The sequence below is a fragment of the Stegostoma tigrinum genome, chromosome 9 (assembly GCF_030684315.1).
Source record: "Stegostoma tigrinum isolate sSteTig4 chromosome 9, sSteTig4.hap1, whole genome shotgun sequence".
Lineage (NCBI taxonomy): Eukaryota > Metazoa > Chordata > Chondrichthyes > Orectolobiformes > Stegostomatidae > Stegostoma > Stegostoma tigrinum.
Genome location: NC_081362.1, coordinates 21091346 through 21116242, shown reverse-complemented (window position 1 = coordinate 21116242; position 24897 = coordinate 21091346). Strand labels below are relative to the sequence as shown.

The 24897-nt window shown below is 43.5% G+C and overlaps 2 protein-coding genes across 3 annotated transcripts in view; one reads left to right on the top strand and one right to left on the bottom strand.

Annotated features, from left to right (window-relative positions):
• The window catches only part of LOC125455012 (retinol dehydrogenase 13-like), an 84846-nt gene extending 70914 nt beyond the window's left edge, over positions 1-13932 (bottom strand). The window contains exon 1 of the mRNA XM_059648400.1: positions 13292-13932. Within this exon, the coding sequence (XP_059504383.1) occupies positions 13292-13314 (23 nt within the window). The 5' untranslated portion in view covers positions 13315-13932. The remainder of the gene's footprint in view (positions 1-13291) is intronic.
• Positions 13933-14264: 332 nt separating this feature from the next.
• LOC125454752 (son of sevenless homolog 1) overlaps positions 14265-24897 on the top strand; it is a 248421-nt gene continuing 237788 nt past the window's right edge. For both annotated transcript variants that reach the window (XM_048535905.2, XM_048535904.2), the window contains exon 1: positions 14265-14522. In XM_048535905.2, coding sequence (XP_048391862.1) covers positions 14436-14522 — 87 coding nt within the window. In that variant the 5' untranslated portion in view covers positions 14265-14435. The remainder of the gene's footprint in view (positions 14523-24897) is intronic.

Here is a 24897-nt window from a genome sequence, read left to right as displayed (position 1 = left end):
CATTTTCCATGGCTAATCCATCTAGCCTGCACATCCCTGGACACTATGGAGCAATTTTAGCATGGCCAATTCACCTGACCTGCACATTTTAGGACTGTGGGAGGAAACCCACACATTCACAGGGACAATGTGCAACTCCACATGGACAATCGCTTAAGGCTGGAATCAAAACCCACGTCTCTCGCACTGTGAGGCAGCAGCCAAACGTTAAAACTGATTGTTATTGGGAGTCCAAATCTAGAGGGCATATGTTTGAGGTGAGAGGGAAAGATTTATAAATGACCCGAGGAGCAACATTTTCATGCAGTGGGTGGTGCATGTATAGAACAAGCTGCCAGAGGAAGTGGCGGAGGCGGATACAATTACAACATTTAAAGAGCATCTGGATGGATAGATGAATAGAAAGGACTCAGAAGAATATGAGCCAAATGCTGACAAATTGGACTAGATCAGATTGGGATGTCCAATCAGCAAGGATGAGTTGGACTGAAGGATCTGTTTCCATGCTGTATGACTCTATCTTCTACTGCCCCACCCTTCTTTTGGGAGTTGGATATTATACATCATTATTTGGACTCCCCTTTACAAGTTTTTAATCTCACTGTTCCTTAGAACCACCTATTCATGTGGTGGACTTGTGTATTTTCCACCTCACTCTTTCCCCCAGTTTTGAAGTCACCAGGAATTCTGTTTAATCAATTTGGTGGACAGGTAGCTTTTACCAGGTGCATCTTTGGGACAGCATGAAATGGAATTCCTGCATTTCCTCAATTTAGTTCGGATCTCATGATTATTGCTCTGTGGCTTGAGCTAGGGCAGTTCCTTGGGTAGAATGTGCTTCTCCCTTGGAATAAAGAGGACATTCAATCAAAGGTCTGTATCTTCCCCTTGTCCTTCACAGGCAACCCACTCAACCTTAAGTTTCATTCTTTTCAACTCAGTTTTTAAGTTGTTACAGTCTTGTGGGCTAATGTTTTATCAAATGATGGAGCCATGGGAGTCATGCTTTCATGTGGGGGCGGTTCTTTTCTGTACTTGGTCGCTTCCACTTCTGAACTTCCCCAATCCATTTCCTCTTCCTTGTCAGTAACAGGGGTCAGTGCTGCCACCAGCTGATTTTTTTCCTTAATTTTTTTCCTTGTAGGTTGGCATTTATTCACCTGCAGTTATAAATATAAAGTGATAATTACCACTGTCCTTTTTGTTCTGTTGGCTTATCAATCAGTTTTCCTGTTTCTTGGGGTCCCTTTGAGGTTCCATCCATTCTTCTGCATTTTCTTAATAATCTTTTTCTGGTGCTCTATAAAGAACATTGTTATGGAGTCCTTTGGTCCCCATCAAGTCCATAGAACCCTTTGCCTCTTTCCTTTCTCCATAAAATATCTTTTGTCTTTCTTTCCAACCTTTGCTCACATGTGTAGTATTAGTTTATCAATTTGTGTGTCTTCGGCTCATTCACTTCTTGGAGTCTGACCTTTCTGCATGGCATTGGCTTCCTAGCATGCCAGTGCAGTTCAGCCTCCTTACGCTGTGCCCCCTGTTCTGAGTATTCTTTTAGATTCTTTGTATCTCACCCACATTGAATCAGTGAAGCTAACCGTTCAACTTAGGTGTGGTCAATCAAATCTTGTTTTTATATTCATTCATGGGATTTAGATTAGATTACCTACAGTGTGGAAACAGGCCCTTTGGCCCAACAAGTCCACACCGCCCTTGAGGCATCCCACCCAGACCCATCCCCCTATAACCCACATACCCCTGAACACTACGGGCAATTTAGCATGGCCTATCCACCTAGCCTGCACATCTTTGGACTGTGGGAGGAAACCGGAGCACCCGGAGGAAACCCATGCAGACATGGGGAGAATGTGCAAACTCCACACAGGCAGTTGCCCGAGGCTGGACTCGAACCCGGGTCTCTGGTGCTGTGAGGCTGCAGTGCTAACCACTGAGCCACCGTGCCACCAGGTGTTGTTGGTTGGGCCAGCATTTATTGCCCATCCATAGATGCCCTTGAGAATATGATGGTGAGCTGTCTCACCTGAAGACTCTATATCCTGGGAATACTGAGCTGCCGATCCTGCCTCCTCTCTCAGTGACAGCAATGACATCATTGCCTAATGTTTTAATTTGCGCCCTCAACTCATCTGCCTTGTTTGTCATCAACTCTTTGCATTAAAATAAATACCATCAAACCCTCCCTTGTGCCTGAACTGGCTGATAATTTCTAAGCCTTCCATACTCACTTGCTATCTCATCTCATTTTGGCTGTGCAACTCCTCATCATAGAATCATAGAATCCCTACAGCGTGGAAACAGGCCCTTCGGCCCAACAAGTCCACACCAACTCTCAGAGCATCCCACCCAGACCCAGCCCCCATAACCCACCTAATCTACACATCCCTGAGCACTATGGGCAATTGAGCATGGCCTAGCCCGCACATCTTTGGACTGTGGGTCGAAATTGGAGCACCCGGAGGAAACCCACGCAGACACGGGGAGAAAATGCAAACTCCGCAGACAAGTTACCCAAGGGTCCTCTTGCTGAACAATCCTTCAGGGTCCCATCCCACATGCTGAATTCATTTAAATCCATCCCAACAGCAAGCAAACTTTCCTGTAAGCATCCTGGTACCAGTCTGTTTCAGGTGCAACCCATCCACCTTGTACTGGTCCCACCGTCTCCAGAAAGCAGTCCCAATGTCCCAGAAATCTAAAGCCCACCCTCTTACACCATCTCTGCAGCCACACATTCATCTGGACCAACCTATGTCTGTACTCACAAGCACATGGTACCAGAGATTACTAGCTTTTGGGTCCTGTTTTTTATATCCATTTCCAAGCTTGCTAAATTCTGCTTGATGGGCATCATCCTTTTTCCTACCAATGTTGTTGGTACCAATATGTACCACAGTATCCATCTGTTTGCTCTCTTCTTCAGAATGCCCTGCAGCCGTTCGGTGACATCCTTGATCCTGACACCACAGAGAGGACAACCCATCGTGGAGTCTTTTTTGCAGCCACAGAAATATCTGTCTGATCCCGTAACAATTGAAACCCCAACCACTATAGCCCTGCCTTCCTTCTTCCTCCCCTCTTGTGCAGCAGACCCATCATATGCCATGAAACTGATTTACATTGCTTTCCTGTGTGCAGCCAACTTCCCCAATGATATCCTGATGAAGGGTTTTGGCCTGAAATGTTGACTTCCCTATTCCTCTGATGCTGTCTGATCTGCTGTGTTTGTTCAGCTCCACTTTTATTGACTCTGGCTTCCAGCATTTGCAGTTCTTACTGTCTCCTAGTATCTAAAACCACATATCTGTTAAAAAGGGGGCTGAGCACAGGAGAGGACAACCCTCTAGTACCTGCCTTCCTCTACTCTGACTGGTGGACACCCATGCCCTTTCTGCCCGTTCATTTTTCCCCTGCAATGTGACCACCTGACTGACCATGCTGTGTACAAATACTCAGCATTGCGATGCTCCAAAGTGAATTCACCTGAACCTCCAGTTCTGAAATGCAGTTGTTGTGCTGGACATATTTCCCACTGGCCACCAGGAGCAACTAAAGCTTCCATGATTTAACACAGAGCACAGAAGAGGCATATCATAGGTGCAAGTTCTGCTGCCATGACTTTCCTTGAGCCTTTAAGTTAATCCCCTTCTTTAAAGTATTAGTTATAAATTCACAAAATATGTATAAGAACACCATACACTTACTTCCCCTACAATAACTTTACTTCCCTTACCATACTTTGCTTACTTACATTACTGTATTATATTGGACCTGACTTTCATCTATTCTTGCAATTTTTCAGTTAATCCCTTCTTATAAAAAAATCACATTTTAAAATCACGAACCAATTAACCACCACTTCTCTGTGAAGTCACTGTTTGGTTTGTTTTCTCAACCAGCAAACCCTGAAGCTGCAGCTGTTAAACTAGGAGACTCCTCTCAATTTGTCATGCTGCTGCCTCCCTTTTTCTGCTGAGTTGAAGCTGATGTTGTGGAACTGAAATGGCTCAACTTTGATAACCACAACCATCTTTCTTTGTGCCAGGCATGATTCCGATCAAAGGATTCTCATTGCCTTCAGTTCTGCTAGGGATCATTGATGTCACTGTCAGTCAAATACAGTCCTGTTGTCAAGGGCAGTCACTTTCACCACACCTTTTGAATTCAGCTCTTTTGATAATGGTTGAACCAAATTTGTGATGGACTCAGGAGCTAAGTAGGTCTTACAGAATCCAAACTTGGCCTCAGTGAGCAGGTTATTGCTAAAGTGAGTGTTGCTTGATCATGCAGTTGATAACATTTTGACTAGACAAAAAAAATGTAACAAGTACGAAGGGAGAAAGGAGGAGTACAGAAAGTGCAGAATGGGAGCTCAAGCAATTAGGAGAACAAAGAAAGGGTTTGAAAAATGCTGAAGGGCAAAGTCAGGGAGAAACCCAAAGTATTCTACAAGCATATCAAGGGAAGAGAATAATCAGAGAAAGAGTAGGGCCTATTAGGAACCCAGGAGAAACTGTGTGTTAAGCTGCAGCACACATGTAGAATGTTAATTGAAAACTCCAGATCTGTTATTACTTGAGAGAAGAAGGCTGCAAGTACAGAATTTGAGAAGATGAACTGTGACATTCTTGAGCACATTAAGATAACAAGTAAGAAGACATTGCCGGTTTTGGTGGATTTAAAGTATTCATATCTCTATGTTCAGGTGAGTTGTATCCCAGGTTGCTGTGGGAGATGATGGAGGAAATTTCAGGGGCCCTGAGCCAAATTTTCAAATTGTCTCTGGTAACAGGGGGTGTGCCAGATGACTAGAAGGCAGCTAATATTTTGCAATTTACAAGAAGGATGGCAAAAATAGGTCAGAGAACTATAGATTAGTGTGTCCAGCATCAGTGATCGGGAAGCTGTTGGAGAAAACAGTGAAGGACAAAATTAAACTCCATTCAGAGAGACAAGTTTTGATCAGAGATAGACAGGATGCTTTGTTAGGGTAAGGTCATAGCTAACAAGTCTTGTGGAAATCTTTGAGGAGGTGACAAAGTTTTTGATTGAGGGTTAGCCAGTTAACTTAGTTGATTCGGATTTCAGCAAAGCCTCTGACAAGGTCCCACTTGGAAAACTGATGAAGGCAAAATCTTCTGGGATCCAGGGTAACTTGGCAAGTTGGATTCAAAATTGGCTTTTGTGGCAGGACACAGAGAGTGGCAGTGGAAGGCTCTTCATGTGACTGGAGCCTGGTGTGCATTGGTATACCACAGGGATCAGTGCTGAGTCTCTATTTCTGATGTTCATAAATGATGTAGATGAGAATTCGGGGGTGGGTGAGGACGATAAGCTAGTTTGCAGATTGTTTGGGTGGTTCACAGTGAGGAGGAAGGTGTTAGGTTACGGGAGGATATATATGGATTGGTCAGATGGCCAGATCAGTGACAGATCGAATTTAATCCAGATAAATGTGAGGTTAATGTACTTTGGCAGAAGGAACAAGACAAGGGAGTACCCAATAACTGTCAAGACACCAGGAAGCTCAGAGGAACAGAGGTATTTGGGGTGCTTCTCCACCTATCCCTGAAGGTGGCAGGATAGATTAAGAGGATACTTAAGAAGGTATATACTATACTTGTCTTCATCAGTCATGGCAGAGAGGTCACATTGGAAACATATAGATCACAGCTGCAGTGCTGTTTGCAGTTCTGGTCACCACACTATAGGAAGGATGTAATGGCATCAGAGTGGGTGCAAAGGAGATTCATCAGGATGTTGCCTCGGATGGAGCTATGAAGAGAGGCTGGATAAGACAGTTGTATTCTTTGGAGCAGAGAAAGTTGAAGGGGGACCTGATAGAGGTGGATAAGATTATGACAGGCATGGACAGGGCGAATAAAAAGCAGCTTTTTCCTTAGTCACAAGGTCAACATCAAGGGGGTATATTTTAAAGTGAAAGACAAGAGATTTAGTGTGGATTTGAAAAAAAGACATTTTAACCCAGAGGGTGGTGGGGGTCGATAATACACTGAGTTGAGGAAAACCTCACAATATTTAAAAAGTACTGGGATGAGCACTTGAAGTGTTAGAACATTCAAGGCTGTGGGCCTAGTGTGGGAGAATGGGACTACTGAATGTTATAGTATATTTTTGGCAGTAAAGGCTGAACAGGTCAAAGAACCTTTTCTGGACTGCGTGATTCTATGACCATCCATCACTTAACTGACAATCAAGGGTAGACTGATGGGACAGAAATTAATTGGGTGGGATTTGTCCAGCTTTTTGAGTACAGAACATACCTGGGCAAATTTCCACATTGTCTTGTAGCTACCAGTGTTGGAACTGTACTGGAACAGCTAAGCTTGGGGTGCAACACGTTCTAGAGCACATTGTCAGTACTATTGCTAGAATGCTTTCAGGGCCCATTGACTTAAATGCTTCTTGCCATTTCTTGGTATCACATGGAATGAACTGCATTGGCTGAAGACTGGCATCTCTGATGCTGGGGACTTCTGGAGGAGTACAAGATGGATCATTCATTTGGTACCTGTGGCTAAAGATACTTGCAAATACTGCTGCATTATTAAAATGTATTTATCTGTTTGCAGCTCTGGTCCGAGCATGTTACACAACACCTTGTCAACTACACCAATATTGCAGTGGTGCAAGCTGACAAACCAACAGAATACATGTTATAATTTTTATTCAAGGGTACACAGAAGAATCCAGTTTTAGGTAGCTTAAGAAAGTCCTCTGCAAAGCCACAAATACCCATTTCTTATATACATCTTAAATTACATAAACATAGCTTTACTCAATTCTTGTCTTGTTAAAATGCTAAACAGATGTCCCGGCATCAGTTGAAAGTTCGACTTTAGAGTCATATAGCAGGGAAACAGACCCTCCAGCTCAACTTGTCCATGCCAACCAGGTTTCTGAAGCTGAACTAGTCCCATTTGCCTGAATTTAGCCCATATTCCTCTAAACCATTTCTATCCATGTACCTGTCCAAATGTCTTTTAAATGATGCAATTGAACTCACCTCTACCACTTCTTCTGACAGCTTGAACCAAACATGCACTGCATTCTATGTGAAAAAGCTGCCCCTCAGGTCCCTTTTAAATCTTTCTCCTCTCACCTTCAACCTATGCCCTCTTGTTCTGGACTCCCCTATCCTGGAGAAAAGACCTTGGCTGTCCACGTCATTCATGCTCTCATGACTTTATAAACCTATATAAGGTCACCCTCAGCCTCCTCTGCCCCAGGGCAAAAAAGTCCCAGCCTATGCAGCATCTCCTTATAACTCAAACCCTCCAGTCTCGGTAACATACTTGTAAATCTTTTTTGAACCCTTTCCAATTTAATAACATCCTTCCTACAACATAGCAGCCAGAATTGTACAAAAAACTCCAAATGTGGCCTTGAACAGCTATCAGAAATCACATGACACCAGGTTATGGTCCAACAGGTTTATTTGAAATCACAAGCTCTAGGAGCCTCGATCCTTCTTCAGGTATTAGTGAAAGAGGTGGCATCAGACACAGAATTTATAAGTAAAAGATCAAAGGTTCACACAACTGATGATGTATAAACAAATCCAAGATGCTGTTAAATCTTTAATCAGTTAGAAGATGTTCTTTGATTAATATGCATATGTAAACCCCCAAATTACTTTCAAGTCACTGCCCTGAGAGACCTAAAGGTTTTATCAGCGTAAAGAAGAGGTGGCATTTTAGGTCAGACCATGCATATTAGGTGTGAGACACTGTTTCGAATTTGTTTGTATTTGGGTTTGGAATCAGACTGGCTTTATTTCTAAAGTAGGAATTTAAAAAATGCTACATTGACTGACTGTTGATAAATTGTGTGCTTTTTGAACAAAATAGAATGTATTTGCAAATACAAGTTCACCCCATAAATTCACACGTGCTTGTGTGTGGGAGAGTGAGTGTGCATGTGAACGAGGGAGAGTGAGAGAGAGGGTGTGTGTATATGTGCGCGAGAGAGAGGGATACAGAGTGAATGTGTGTGCATGTGTGTGTGAGGGAGACAGAGTGTGTGCATGCATGAAGGGGAGAGAGAAAATGTGTATGTGCGTGGGGGGACAGGGAGAGCATTTGTGTGGGAGGGAGAGACAGTGTGTGCATGAGAGAGTGTGCAGGTGTGTGTGTGAGGGAGAGGCAGAGTGACGTGTGTGGGCAGAGGGAAATAGAGTGTGTGTGTGTGTATGAGAGAGGGGAGTGAGTGTGTGTGGCCATGTGTGAGAAGGGGGTGGTGAGAGTGTGTGTGTGTGAGAGAGAGAGAGGGGAGAGTGTGTATGTGTGGGGGGCGGAGAGCGAGTGTGTAGGGGGGAACGAGTGTGTGAGGGGGGAGCGAGTGTGTGTGTGTGTGAGTGAGAGGTAGCGAGTGTGTGTGTGTGAGAGAGGGGAAGTGAGAGTGTGAGTGTGTGAGAAGGGAAGCGAGAGTGTGTGTGTGAGAAGGGGACCGAGAGTGTGTGTGTGAGAAGGGGAGCGAGAGTGTGTGTGTTTGTTTCTGAAAGGGGGAGTGAGTGTGTGTGTGTGTGTGTGTGAGAGAGTGAGAGGGGGAACGAGTGTGTGTGTGTATGCGAGTTTGTGTGCGAGAGTGAGGGGGGAGCATGTGTGTGTGTGTGTGTGTGTGTGTGTGTGTGTGTGAAAGAGACAGGGAGCGAGACTGTGTGTGTGTGAAAGAGACAGGGAGCGAGAGAGTGTGTGTGTGTGTGTGTGTGTGTGTGTGAAAGAGACAGGGAGTGAGGGTGTGTGTGAAAGAGACAGGGAGTGAGAGTGTGTGTGTGTGTGAATATGAGGGAGGGGAGTGTGTGCGGTTGTGTGTGTGAGGGGGTGGCGAGAGTGTGTGTGTGTTTCTGAGAGAGAGAGGGGGACAGTGTGTGTGTGTCTGTGTACGTGTGTGTATGAGAGAGGGGAGTGTGTGTGTGAGAGGGGGTGGCAGGAGTGTGTGTGTGAGAGAGAGAGGGAGCTCCCCCTCTCAAACAAATACATGCTCCCTCTCTTTCTGCCCTGTGAGCCACACACACACTTGCTCCCCCCCTCACTCACACACACTTGCTACCCCTCTTGCTCACACACATGCCCCCCCTCTCACTCGCACACAAGCACTTGCTCCCCATCTCACACACACACACACTCACTCCCCACCTCACTCTCTCACATAGACACTTGCTCCCCCTCTCAGAAACACACTCTTGTTCCACCTCTCTCACACACACACTCTCACTCCCCCTCTCTCACTCACACACTTGCTCCCCCCTCCCTCTCTCTCTCACACACACGGTTCCCTGCTCTCTCACACACTCGCACTAACTTCCCCTCTCAGAAACAAACACACACACTCTCGCTCCCCCTCTCTCACACACACACTCACTCCTCTGTCTCATAAACAAACATATACACACACACACACACACACACACACACACACACACAAGCTGACTCTCTCTCTCTCTCTCACATATGGTCTCTCCCTCTCTCATGCACGCTCTCCCTCTCTCATTCGTGCGCGTTCTCTCTCACGTACACGCTCTCTTCCACTCACACGCTCTCACTCTCATTCTTTCTCACACGCACACTGTCACAACACTTGAGTCTGTCTCAAGCACACACGCTCAGTCTCTCTCTCACACACATGCTCTCTGTCTCTCACACACATTCTCTCTCTCTCTCTCACATGCTCTCTCTTGCACTCTCCCACACACTTCGCTTGCACATGCCTGCTTTCTCTCTCACGCACTCACCCTCTCTCACACACTTTCTCTCACACGGCTGCTGTCTCTCACATGCCCTCTCTCTCACACACACATGCTCTCTCTCTCTCTCACATGGTCTCCCCGTCTCTAACACACGCGTTCCCCAACTCTCACACAAGCTTCCTGTCTCTCTCATACACACTCTCTCCTTCTCTCTCACACACGTTCTCTCCCTCTCCCTCACACATGCGCTCTCTGTCTCTCACACATGCGCTCTGTCTCGCTCTCACATGCTCTCCTTCGCACACGTGCTCTGCCTCTCTCAAACACACGCTCGGTCTCTCTCTCTCTCTCTCTCACAGACACATGCTCTCTCTCTCTGTCACACGCTCGCACTCCCTCTCTCACACACTCTCTCTCTTAGACACACGCTCTCCCTCTCTCTCACACACGCTCTCTCTCTCGCGAGCGCTCTCTCACACACATGCACTCTTTCCCTCTCACATACTCTCTCCCTCACACACACGCTCTCCCTCACAATCATGCTTTCTCTCCCTCTCTCACGTGCGCTCTCTCTCTCACACATGCACTCTCTCTCTCACACATGCACACTCTCTCACACACATGCACTCTTTCTCTCTCTCACACCCGCGCTTGCTCACTGTCTCTCTCCCTCACATGCTTAGCTGTTTTGTTCTCTCTCTCACACACACACACACACACACTCTCTCTCTCACACGCACACCATGGTTTCACACACACTCTGGTTCAAAGGAGAGTGAAGGAGGATATGCCAGGAGCAGCACCAGGCGAATCTGAAGATGAACTGTCAAAAAAGCAGTCAGTGATAGACGTAACTAAGCGATCCCACAATGGTGGTGGGCAATTAAACAACTCACTGGACAAAGTGGCTCGCTATCCTCAGTGATGGATGAGCTCAGCACATCCTTGCAAAAGATAAAGTTGAAGCATTCACAGTAATCTTCACCCAGAAGTTCCGAGTGGATGATCCATCTTAGCCTCCTTCAGTGGTCCCCAGCATTTCTGATACCAGTCTTCAGCCAATTCGATTCACTCCAAGTGATATCAAAAAACGGTTGGACACACTGGATATTGCAAAGGCTACGGACCCTGACAATATTCCGAGAACAGTGCTGAAGACTTGTGCTCCAGAACTTGGCGCTTCCCGAGCCAAGCTGTTCCAGTACAATTACAATACTGGTATCTACCCGGCAATGTGGAAAATTGCCCAATTATGTCCTGTACACATAAGGCAGTACAAATCCAATCCGGCCAATTACTGCCCCATCAGTCTACTCTCAGTCATCAGTAAAGTAATGGAAGATGTCATCAACAGTGCTATCAAGCACCACCTGCTCAGCAATAACCTGCTCAGAGACGCCCAGTTTGGGTTCTGCCAGAGCCACTCAGGTCCTGACCTCATTACAGCCTTGGTTCAAACATGGGAAAAAGAGCTGAATTCCAGAGGTTAGGTGAGAGTGACAGCCCTTGATATCAAGACTGCATTCAACTGAATGTGGCATCAAGGAGCCCTGGCAAAACTGGAATCGATGTGTATCAGGGGGCAAACTCTCTGGTGGTTGGAGTCATATCTGACATATAGGAAGTTGGTTATGGTTGTTGGAGGTCAATCACTTCAGCTCCAGGACATCTCTGCAGGAATTCTTCAGGGTAGTGTCCTCAGCCCAACCATCTTCAGCTGCTTCATCAGCAATCTTCCCTCCATCAGAAGCTCAGAAGTGGGTATGTTCGCCAATGATTGCACAATGTTCAGCACCATTCGTGACTCCTCGGATACTGAAGCAGTCAGTGTTCAAATGCAACGAGATCTGGACAACATCCAGGCTTGGGCTGACAATTGGGAAGTGACATTCGTGCTGCACAAGTGCCAGGCTATGATCATCACCAATAAGAAACAATCTAACAACCACCCCTTGATATTCAATGTGTTCCCATCAGTGAATCCCCCACTATCAACATCTTGGGGGTTATCATTGACCAGAAACTCAACTGGACTCACCACAAAAGCACTTTGGTTACAAGAGCAGGCCAGAAGCTAGGAATACTGTGGCAAATAACTCACCTCCTGACCCTTCAAAGCCTGTCCACCATCTACAAGACACAAGTCAGGAGTGTGATGGAATACTCCCACTTGCCTGGATGAGTGCAGCCCTAGCAACACTCAAAAAGCTTGACACCATCCAGGGCAAAGCAGCTTGCTTGATTGGCACGACATCCACAAGCATCCACTCCTTCCACCAGTGATGCTCAGTAGTACAAGATGCACTGCAGAAATTCACCCAAGATCCTCAGACAGCACCTTCCAAACCCACGACCACTTCCATCTCGAAAGACAAGGGCATACGGGAACATCACCACCTCTAAGTTACCCCCAAAGCCACTCACCATTCTGGCTTGGAAATATATTGCTGTTCCTTTCCCATTGGTGGGTCAAGATCCTGCAGTTCCCTCCCTAATAGCATTGTGGGTGATCTTACAGCAGGTGGACTGCAGTGGTTCAAGAAAGCAGCTCACCACCACCTTCTCAAGGGCAACTAAGGATGGGCAAGATATGCTGGCCAACCAGCGACACCCACATCCCACAAATGAATAGAAAAATATTACATATACATGTTCGTCAAAGAAAACCTTCTAACTGATTAGAGACTTAACAGCATCTTAGGTTTAGGTTTGCTTAATACATGCTCATCAGTTGTGTGACCTTTGATGTTTTATTTATAAATTCTGTGTCTGATGACACCTCTCTCACTAATGCCTGAAGGAAGAGTGAGGCTCAGAAAACTTGTGTTTTCAAATAAACCTGTTTGACTATAACCTGATGTTGTGTGATTTTTGACCTTGTCCACTGTGGTCCAACACTGGCCCCTCCACATCACTGTACAGCCATACATGCCATCCCACTTCCTCCACGCAATGCTCTGACCAATGAAGGGAAATGCCTTCTTCACTGGACTCAAAGATAACACAGTATGGAGCTGGAGGAACACGGCAGGCCAGGCAGCAACACAGGAACAGGAAGGTTGACGTTTTGGGTCTGGACCCTTCACCCTGTCTTCTTTACCACCCCGATGCCACTTTCAAAGAACTAGGTACCTGCACCCCTCGGTCTTGCTGTCTGACAATACTGCCCAATGCCCTGTCGTTAACTGTCTAAGTCCTGCTGGTTTGTTCTACCGAAATACAATACCTCGCATTTATTTACATTCAACCCTATGTCATTCCTGGCCCAGTTGAAAGATATCAGAGAAAATGGGAACTGCAGATGCTGGAGAATCCAAGACAACAAAATGTGAGGCTGGATGAACACAGCAGGCCAAGCAGCATCTCAGGAGCACAAAAGCTGACGTTTCGGGCCTAGACCCTTCATCAGAGAGGCCAGTTGAAAGATATCCCATTTTACTGTTAGATAATCTACACAATCGACTAAAGCATCAATTTTGGTGTTATCCACCAAACTCGGGTAACTGTGCCTCCTCTATTCTCATCCAAATCGTTTATAGTTCACTTAGTGGCTGCAGTACATACGTCAGGAAATGTTCTTTGACCATCCAAGCACACCTCCTCCCTTTACCGGGGTTGCGTCGCCTTCAATCGGTCAGATCATTTCAAAAAATAATAATTTCCTGAACGAAGTTAGAGAACATAACAACTCTCACGAGTCCCAGTGATATCGGGCCTATTTAGTATTTTCACATTTTTATTTCTTTAGTAAATCATTCCAAAGGATCGTTCACTCAGGAAACCCACACTCCGTAAAACTACGAACGTCAATAAGCTTGCTGCAATTGCAATGAAGGGTGAACTCTATTTCCCAGAATGCATGGTACACGGCAGCGTAAACAGGACGACCTTTCCTCCTGTTCCTTTTCCGTGTTGGGCTGAGAAAGAAAATGCGGCCCCCTGTCTATTCGGCCGCATGCGCAGACGTTTGAAGCTCTCAAGTTTGAAGAACACACGGGATATTTTTGTTATTTTATCGTTAGAAGGGGCGAGTTGTTCCTCCTTTTTAAAAATCTTCCCAGCCAGTATTTGACGCCCCGGACGTTGACTCTCAACATGTAATCGTGGGCGTTCACACCAGTGGATCGGTAGTTTCAAGACGGGTTGGATGGGGGGGGCGGGGGAACGAATCGAGATTTGTGTGTGTGTGTGTGTGTATGTATGTAGGTCAGCTGGCGACTAGCTCCCCCTCCTCGATCCAGGGTGACCGTTGAATTTTCGTCTCGAGATCGCGCCGTCTTTCTGTCGCACACCCCCCCCCGCCCCGACCTCGTCTCGAGCTCGAGCCGTTGGTTGGCTGCCGTGTCCAGTGTCTCTCCGTTGGCTTCGCAGCCGAATGGTGTCCCCGGCGTGCGAGAGAGGCGATCGGGAGTACCAGCGACGACAGCAAAAGGAGCTGTTGCGGGCAACAAAAAAGCGAAAGGGGGACAGTCACTTTGAAACTTTTGGGGAGGGGGAGGGGGGGGGAGGGGGAAGGGGTAGTGAGGGGTGCTCTGAGTATAAGAAGCGGTCGGCGAGCGCTTTAGAAGTCGGACAGGCAGTAGAAGGAGGAGGAAGGGAATCATTTCGAGATCGCTCCTAGGAGTGGCGATCGAAGAAGAAAACGTCCAATCTTCTTTCTGACTGGAAAAAGGCTGCGGGTGCGCGTCCGGGGGCCGGAGGCTGCACCATGCAGCAGCCACAACAACAGTACGATTTCTTCAGTGAGGACAATGCACCCAAATGGCGCGGTCTACTCGTCGTTGCTCTGCGGAAGGTAAAAGCTACTTTGAAGATCTAGTATGTGCTTATATTTAAATAATCAATTGATGAGATCTATTGTAGTTTTTAGAAAAGAAATTCGAGGCTTAGCTTAGCGAACTATCGACTTGATGTTTTGATATTTTCTAACATCATTGAAAGATGCTAAAATGCTTTTTACAAGCATGTGTATTAAATCGGTTAAATATTTCGGTAGTAGGAACGGGGAACTGTTTTGAAAGGAGAATGTCGTTTCCTCTGCCGCTGTGAACTGGTTCGCTAAATAGATTGTATGTTAATTTGGTGAATTTGGCTTTTTTGAATAGCGTACAGTAGGATTAGGTGATTCAGCTGATGTGACATGACATTTCCTTTCAGGAGCAACTTTTTGTGTGAGCATACCAGTTTTTGCTATTAGTAATCACAATTATTAGCTTTCGACTATCAAACCATAATTAAGTGAAGTTTTACCTGATATGTTGCGATCTTCCTTAGGGAGTTCTATTCCCCCCTTGTTATTGTGTTGCAAATTACTTTGGTGTCGGGGTATTTTGGAATCAATTGCGACAAGGTACATATTTATCATGTGGTTTTTATTGTGGGGTTTTGGACAGTGAACAGAATGGAAGTGAATGCGAGACTGAGATTTCAAGTTTCAAGCCTGTGTGTTTCTTTTAATGAAAGGTCCGATTTAAGGCAAATTGTGGACCTTATGATTCAAAAGGCAGCCTGATATCTGAAAAGGATTGTTGGGCAAATGAGATAAAATTGTGGCAGATACACTTTTTGTCAAGTAAATCTCAATTTTGAAAAAAATTGAAACGCCCAAATATAACATGCTAATTCTTTACTTTTCGGATAAGGTTTGATTTTATTTTAAATAAGAAAAAGGAACTGTGGATTTTGGAAATCAGAAACAAAAACCGAAATCGCTGGAAAAGCTCAACAGGTGTGGCAGTGAATGTGGAGAACAATCAGAGTTAACGTTTTGGTCCTGTGTCTCTTCCTCTGAACTGCTGAGCTTTTTGAGCAGTTTCTGTTTGGTGTTTTTAAATGATGGGTTGCCCTGACTCTCGTGGGGGTAGTTTGCATGATTTTTAAAAAATATTAGCATTGATAATATTATCAATGTAATTTCTAAAATATTCCAGCAATATATCTGACCTAAATCAGTGACTCAAAGTCTTTTCTGAATGGGGAACTCTTTTGGAAATACTGGATTAACTAAGCCAGATGAAGTGTGCATTGATTGTAGAAAGCAGTACCATAATTAATTGATACAGAAGTAAAGCATGAAGAAAATTTTAAATTATTGCATTACTGTGATCGTAGTACCTGATTATCCTGGATTCCAGGTGGATGAGAATTTGATTTGGTTCTCTGACATTCAAGAACCTCTTGTGGATCTCAGGACTGATGAATAAGTGGCATGACTTGTATAAGTTTTTTCTTAAAAAGGCAAAGTTTTGGCTTATTAAACAATAGAACTTCAGTGCTGTAGCTGATGCTGCATGTGGCTGTACTTTGGGTTATGAACAATTGTAAGGAGGAATTCTCTTACCTGTCATATACAGTTTAGGCAAATGGGTTCCACGGTGTCCATTTTTGTCTTTCAACTAGCAATGAATATGCATGTTAATCATCTTGGAAGTGAATTACCAAATAGTTTCTGGAGCAACTGCCATTATTAATTTTGTAAATAATATATACGTTTTTAAAACATTTCTACTAGGATCCAAATACTTTAAAATTACAAATTTTTTTCTCACTTTTAGCTTTCTAACAGAAATTCTCTTTGAATTAAGATTTTTTGTTAGTCACTTGAGAGACATTGGTGTTGCTGACTGGCATTTTTGCCGGTTCATAATTGCCCTTGAGAAAGTGGTGGTGAACTGCTGCAGTCCATGTGCTGTAGGGTGACCAATAATGCCACAAGTGAGGGAATTTCAGGATTTTGACCCAGCAACAGTGAAGGAACAAATATATTTCCAAGTCATGATGATGAGTGTCTTGGAGGAGAACTTGCAGGTTATGGTGTTCCCGTGTAGCTGCTGCCCCTGTCCTTTCCAAGTGAAAGTGGTCGTGGGTTTGGAAAGTACTATGTAAGGATGTTTGCATTTCTGTAATGCATCTTGTAGATAGTAGCAACATTGTGTACTAAGTATCAGTGATGGAGGGAGTGGATGCTTGTGAATGTGGTGCCCATCAAACGTGCTGTTTTGGCCTGGATGGTGTCAAGTTTCTCAGTGTTGTTAGAGCTGCACCTGTCCAAGCTAATGAGGAGTATTCCATCACCATTTATGACTTGTGCCTTTGTAGATTGTGGGCAGGCTTCAGGAGAGTCAGGAGATGAGGAACTCTCCATAGTATTCCTGGCCCCTGACCTGCTCTCGTAGTCACTGTTTATGTGATGAGTACGAGAGCTTCTGGTCAGTGCAAACAACAAGATGTTGACAGTTGGAGATTCAGTAATAGTGAATGTCAAAGGACAGTTTTGGCTAGTATCTTATTGGAGATGGTCATTGCCTGGCATTTGTGTGGCACAAATGTTACTTGTCAGCCTAAGTTTGGATATTGTCCAGATCTTGTTGCATTTGAATGTAGACTGCTTCACTATCTGAGGAGTTGTAAATGGTGCTGAACATTGTGCAGTCATCGGTGAACATCCCCACTTCTGACCTTTTATGATGAAAGAAAAGTCATTGAAGCAGCTGAAGATGGTTGGGCTGAGGACACTACCATGAGCAACTTTTGCAGAGATGTTCTGGAGCTGAAATGAATGGCCTTCAACAAAGATGAAGGCTAATCCAACCTCTCCCACATGCAGTTGTTTAAAATGCACGTGGTAGAGGACAGGAACTGGGAGGCTGTGTTGTTTGTGGGCAACGTGTCATACATTCTGGCTTAAAAGGATTTGCTGATCCTCAGGATCTCAATCTGAGATGACAATACTAAGTCGTCTTCTTCTTTCAGGCTGCTGATTGCAGAGCTGTCTTTGAGCACCTTCCAGAAGAAGAAATATGAACGCATCGCGTCCTGCTCCATGGTGTGGCCCCTGGACCAGAAAATTATCTTTGGAGGCCTTTTTGGCTCTTAATAGTTCGACAACTATTCTGCAAGATTTCCCTGGACCTCAACAAGAGATCCTCCTTGATGTCAAACTGCATCATCTGCGGCAGGAGCGTGTTCTGCATGGTCTTCTGGAGTTTTGACAATGTTCCCCATCTCTCTTCTCACCTTCTGAGTGCTTTTTTTTTTGATGATGAAGAAACTCTTGATGTTCCCCCTGACTGTTTGCCATCAGTCTGCTGGACACTCAGAGGGATTTCAATTTGCCAATTTATTGAGCACTTGAAAAAGGACTACAGTGTTTCATATTGAGCTTGCATATTTTGGATCCACTTCACTGTGTAATTATGAAATTTCTAATGATATTCTCAGTCTGAAAGAGTAATCAATAGACCTTTCTTTTTAAGATTGTCATCAATTTAGATTAAACATGTTGATACTTCTTTAGAGTATCTTGTTTCCTACCTGTTTGGCAGAGATACTGATTACAAAGGAACATGTTTAATTGTGGAAAGTTAGTTACTTGAACTTTATGTAGGGACCAGTGTACCTACCTACCTATGTAGATTAAGAATCATTTAAGATTTAGTCTGTTATATTTCAAATAAGATGAAAATGGTCCATACCCTTAGTTTCAAAGAATAGAGGTTACTTTTCCAGTGAGTGGCCGCCATGACTCCATTAAGTTCCTGAAGAACTGGGCATTGAGCTTTTGAGTTGATATTCAGATCACTGCTAACTTCAGGCCATCTATGTCCCCTGTCCTGATCAGAGATTGCAAGAACTGCTGAAACCTTCAACCACGTGGGCCCTAAGGTCTAACATTCCCTATCTATAGCCCTCCATCTCCACCTTGCTTCCCTCCTTTTGAAGTTGTAGGTTTTAAAGAATTCCTTACAGTCATCTTTTGTTATTTGCTGTCATGTTTCCATTGATGGCTCTGAGTCATGTTTTGTTTTGTAGTGCTGTTTTGAAGTGCCTTTGGACATTTGAGCATGTTAAAAGATCCCATACAAGTAATGAATAATTGATGTTGAGGTCCAGGTAAATGTTGCAGGAAAAAAGAAGCTGTGGAACCATGATCGTGGTACATTTTCAGGGGAGTTCAAAGTTAAGATGGCTGACATCTGTGCACACCTTAGGAGGCTGAAACAATCTTTGGCCATCTAATAATAACTGTTTTAGGTGGAATAACGGTAAAGGAATTCAATAATGAGAAGCAGTAGTTGACTTAGTGCTAATTACAGTTGCTTTGTTCCTGAGCAACTGCAGCACTGCTTGTCAGGGTTCCAATTGTTAATCTTGATATTAAGGTTTATAATACTGAAAACTTTGTAATGGTAGATTTTTCAGCGGTGTGAAGATGCATTTTAATATTACATCTCTGGCATTAGAGATGATGAGGTCAACCACTGAATTTTGTTGTGGTCATGGAAGATTCTGAGTGGATGGGTTTGATTTCTATTTAACTAAGACACATTTCAGTAAACTTCGGTAAGGGAGCGAACCTGAATTTTTTTTGGTCTTCAGTGGAAGTTTTTTTTCTCTGCATTAAATAAGATCATATGACCATAGGTCAAATGGCCTTTTTCCGTTCCTACAATCCTATCAAGTCATCTAGTCTATTCAAGGAAATTATGACTGATCTCCACACCATCTTAACTTAACTTGCCTGCCTTTGCCCCATATCCTTGATTCCCATCTTGATTAAGAATCTGCCTCCGCCTTTAATATCCTTAATGGCCCAGCCTTGACAGCCCTCTTATGGTGAAGAATACCCGAGATTGATTGATTGATTGTTTGTTTCTCTATCTTTATGAGAAAAGAATGCATCCTCCTGTCTGCTTTAATGGGTAACCCCTTACTCTGGGATAATAACCTCTGATCCTGGACTCTCCTAGAAGTGGAAGCCATTTCTCAGCATTTAGGTCCTCAAGGCCCCTAAGAATCATGTATGTTTTAATAATGTTGCCACTCATTCTTCTAAACTTGAGTAACAAGCCCAAACGACTCCATTTCACATGAGAAGATCCATCCGTGCCTGGAATCAACTCTGAACCTTCTCTGCCTTGTCTCCAGGCCCAGTATATCTTAAATGGTGGGCGGGGGGGAGGCACAGCTGTTTACAATACAGTATGTCACCCATGGCCTGACATGTATAGTTTAACAAGACCTCCCTATTTTTAATGCTCTATTCTCCTTGAAATTTTGAGCGAAACAACAAAGTTTTTTTGCTTTAAATAGTTAAATTGTAACCTCATTTTCTTCTACTGCTTTTTGCAACTTCTGCAATATAATATTTTATCATTTTCATGGTTATTGTATAGCTTGTCAAAACATTTTTTAAAATTCTTATTGCTTTGTGCTTAATTACCAGGAAAAAGATAAGATGTCTTTTTATAATTTCCAACGTGAAATTGCACTGTTGGTTTTATTTTTGCACGTTTCTGGGGATTGGTGGGGTGGTATAAATTTGAAGTAGAATTAATCAACAGATGAAATCACAATTGTACAAACTCCTCCCTTTTTGGGTTGACTTGAGCAAATATATTTGTATGGAAAGGATGTTACATTATGAACAGAGAAAAGGAAGGTGATGTGGGTTACCTAAGAACTAGGAGCAGGAGTTGGCCATCTGGCCCCTCAAGCCTGCCCCGCCATTCAATAAGATCATGGCTGATCTTTTTGAGACTGCGCTCCACTTAACCGCCCACTCACCATAACCCTTAATTCTTTTACTGTTCAAAAATTTATCTAGCCTTGCCTTAAAAACATTCAGCGTGGTGGCTTTAACTGCTTCACTGGGCAGGGAATTCCAAAGATTCACAATCCTTTGAGTGAAGAAGTTCCTCCTGACCTCAGTGCTATATCTTCCCTTTATTTTGAGGCAATGCCCTCTACTCCTAGTTTCACCCTCTAGCGGAAACAACCTCCCTGCCTCCACCTTATCTATTCCCTTCATAATCTTATAAGATCTCCCCTCATTCTTCTGAATTCTAATGAATACAATCCCAGTCTACTGAGTCTTTCCTCATAATCCAACCCGCTCAACTCTGGAATCAACTGAGTGAATCTCCTCTGCACCCTCTTCAGTGCTGGTATATCCCTTCTCAAGTGAGGAGACCAAAACTGCGCACAGTACTCCAGGTGTGGCCTCACCAGGACCCTACACAGCTGCAGCATAGCCTCCCTGTTTTTAAATTCCATCCCTCGAGCAATGGCAGACTAAATTCAATTTGCCTTTTTAATTACTTGCCTCACCTGCAATCCTACTTTTAGCAATTCATGCACAAGGACACCAAGTCTCCCTGCATAGCAGTGTGCTGCAATTTTTTACCATTTAAAACACAGTCCATTAGTCCAAATTGCTATGATAGGGGACAGAATGAATGATTGTAGGGTTTAAAACATTTGACAAAATGTGTTAAGGCTATTAAAAGTCTGCAACTCCTTTTAAGTTGGTTATTAATGCTGATTTACCGACAGCCCAACAACCTAAATGTAGATTTTACCAGTTTCAAAATCTCCCCACCTCGCGGTCTTATCCCATGTCCAACCCTCCCTCTTCTCCCTGCTTCCTTGACCTGACATAATCTGTCTATCTTCTCTCCCACCTCACTGACCAATCCCCACCACTGCCTACCTTAACTTATCTTCACTATTCCACCTCCCTTCCCCAGCCTCACCCCTCCTCTGTCAATTTATTTCGGACCTCCCTTCCCCCTCCCTCATTTCTGAAGAAGGGTCCCGACACGAAACGTCGACTTTCCTGCTCCCCTGCTGCCTGGTGCCTGCTGTGCTCCTCCAACTCCACACTGTGTTGTCTCTGAATTCAGCATTGGCAGTTCTTATGATCTCTGAGTTTATTATTATGCTCTATTTTTCAAATTTGCACATGGGAAGAGATTTCCCATTCTCATTACTAAAACTTGTGTTTTCTTTTATTGTACCTTTCTGCCAAAACTGCTCTATGTACAAAAATTTGACCTCTCTGACCTCTGTTAGATATCAGATATGCTATGATAGTTTGAGGTCCGGGGCCAGTCACAGTTACAAGAATACAAGACTTGCATCTATATATTCACGCACGTGACCTTGGAAAGACCTAGAGCACTTCGCAGTTTAAGTAGTTGAAGTGTAGACATCATTAGAATATATGAAATACACAGCAATCTAATAATGACCGTGTAATTTTTATTTTGTGGTGCTAACTAAATGTTGACCAAGATACCTCCGTGAGCTTTGCAATATTGCCATCCAGTTGGGACAGCAGATGGAGTCTTGGTTTAACATCGTAAATGAGTAAACCCTCCTCCAGTAGTAGGGTCCTTTTGTGAATATCACAAATGTGTTTCAAGTTTGCTTTTCTGTATTGAAATATAGGTTTAGGGACTTGAATCCATGTCTTTTTGGTTAAGAGGCAAGAGTTCCATGAATGGAACCCATTATTAACACCTGAAGATAGTTTTGAATATTGCTTGGCACCATAAACTAGCAGCTTTTTTTAAACCACTCCTTAGTTAAATTGGTTCCAAAGTGGACCATAACATTTTACTGCATGTCCTTGCTTCTCCATGTCATTTTAAGGAGGTATTATATAGTTTGCTACCAAAGGTAAATCTGTAGGATCATTGTACTAAAAGCTGATTTGCATCTTAGGATCAACCATCTGTGTGGTGTTTTCCATCCAGTGCTTGTCCTTCACCATTAATCCATTTGTTTCTTTGACTCCATGAGCCCTGCAGAATGCAGTTCAGAAACCCATTTCCACCAGAGAGTGTTCAATTTGAAACAAACATGGAAACGGTATTTTGTATTTTGTGGACTCAATTTTCCCTTGGGTAGTATAGGAACTTCAATTAATGTGGAGCTGGAAAAGCATAGCTGGTGAGACAACATCTGAGGAGTGGGAAAGTCAATGTCTCAAGCCAAAATCCTTTGTTAGGACCAACAGTGATTGACTGATTTTTATGTCTGTGTATTTAGAGGGAAAAAAGTCACCAAAATGAAAACAAAAATTGTGCAATCTAGTGATTTAACAAAGGTAGAAGGCTGTTCAAATACATCGTTTTTGTCTGAATGAATTATCTGTAAACTTTGAACCTGATTGCCTAATTTGCACTTACTATTCCATTTTAGACCATTAAAATTTAGGAGCCCACAGACAGACCATTATTTAGACAGACTGACTGAAACCCACCCACCATGCCAAACAGCTTCTGTATCACAGAAACAGGATTTTTATGTGGTTGTGCTTTCGAATTGTAATTCTCATTTACAAAAGAACACTTTTTACAAGCCATTTAGCACCTAAAGCAAATGCAGAAGCTTGTATTGTACACATGATTCTAGATTTACAGTTGTATGGTTTTTTTTGGAGGAGAAAGATTGAACTTGCATTTGTATCGCAATTTTTCAAGGCCTCAGGAACTCCCAAAGCAATTATACATCCATGGTGTGTAGTCACTGTGGTAATGTGGGAACATGGCTAACAATTTACATGTAACAAGATTCCAGAAAAAGCAATGAGGTAATGACTAGGTAATCTGATTATTTATGTTGGTTATTGAATTAATATTGGCTAAGACAACAGAGAAAGATATTGTGCTGTTCACAATAGTACCATGGGATCTTTTTATGTTTACTTGAGAGGCAAACTTGAACATATTATTTGGAAGTTGAATTAAGTCTTGTACGCTTAAACTATCCTACAGAGAGTGTTTAAGTATTGTCTCCAATTTGACAAGTACAGTACAAACAGAAAAGCTGAGCATGTCTGCCAAGTTGAGTCTGGTACCAAAGCATTGTTTGCCTTTGTTTCTACTTCCCTCTTGAAACAAACATGCATTTTTACCTTTTATAGTCTGATTTTTAGCTTTTGGTTTTTGTTTTGCTGTGCATCTAGCCGGTGGTAGCCACAAAGTTGTGGTTTGTATTTTTGGCACAGTTGAAGTATGTTGGAATGTCTTTTAGGTTTTTTTGTCATTGTCTAAGTGTGTAATTAGCTGTGCCAGTACTTCTTGTACACCCCTAACTATCTTGGAGAAGGTGATGGTGATTTGAACTGCTGCGGCCCATATGGTGAACACTGCTGTTATGAAGGGAATTCCAGGATTTTGGAACAGTGATTTATCTTCAAGTAAGGATGATGTGTGATTTAGAGGGGAACTTGCAATTGTGATGTTCCTAAGTGTCTGCCCTGTAGAGTTCATGGATCCAAAATGTGCTATTGAAGGAGATTTGGTGATTTCTTATGTAAATGCCACTTGCTGCTGTTGTTTGGCAAGGTGTGTGGGTTTCAGTCAATCTGAGTAATGGTCTATCCTGGGCTTCCAAATTTTTATGGTTAATAAGGGAACAGCAGATGCAAATTTTGGCATTTTCATGATATGCTTATGGGAAGGGGGACACACTTTTGGGTGTGAGAACATAATATGTTTGTTCAAACAAATTGTCTAGTCTTGCAGTGATGGGGCTCAGCCAAACTGGGGAAAAATTGGGTTTCGTCTCAATCCATTTTACTTTTGAGGCTACAAACATTTCGAGCATGTGGAGGTGTCGTTCTACCACATAAACGGCACAGTGGCTCAGTAGTTAGCACTGCTGCCTCACAGCGCCAGGGACCTGGGTTCAGTTCCAATCTCGAGCGACTGTCTGTGTGGAGTTTGCACGTTTTCCCCGTGTCTGTGCAGGTTTCCTCCCACAGTCTAAAGATGTGCAGGCTCAGTGGATTGGCCACTCTAAATTGCCCATAGTGCCCAGGGGTGTTTAGGTTAGGTGGGTTAGACATGGGAATTGCAGGTGTAAGGGATTGGGTCTGGGTGGGATGCTCTTCAGACGGGTGGTGTGGACTTGTTGGGCTGAATGGCCTGCTTCCATACTAGGGATTCGATAATTCGATGATAAGTCTGTTAATAATTTCTTCATGTCTGTTTATTGGCCTTGTAAAACGTAGACTGAATTTAGCAATTGAGATCTAGTTGGACTATTGCAGTTGTTGGTTTTGCTGCATGTGGAAGATGGTGTCGAAATTTGCTAATTTCTACTTTATTAGAATGGCTTGTTAACTTGGTTATGGGACCCTTTTTTTGTGTCACATCTTTCTGGTTCCATTTCTGTTCTGTTCAGTCTTTAAGAGGTCAGCCCTAAATCAAGAAGGCTTTTGGACATCTGCCTAATTCAAAAGTAAGTTTTATGCTTCTCAACGTGATTTTTATTTAATTCTTAGGTTTTCTTTGGATTGGTTTTCATCTCAAAATCAACAACATTTCTGATTAGATCTTGAGTCTTTGTATCATTTAAAGAGATCATAGGCAGTGATT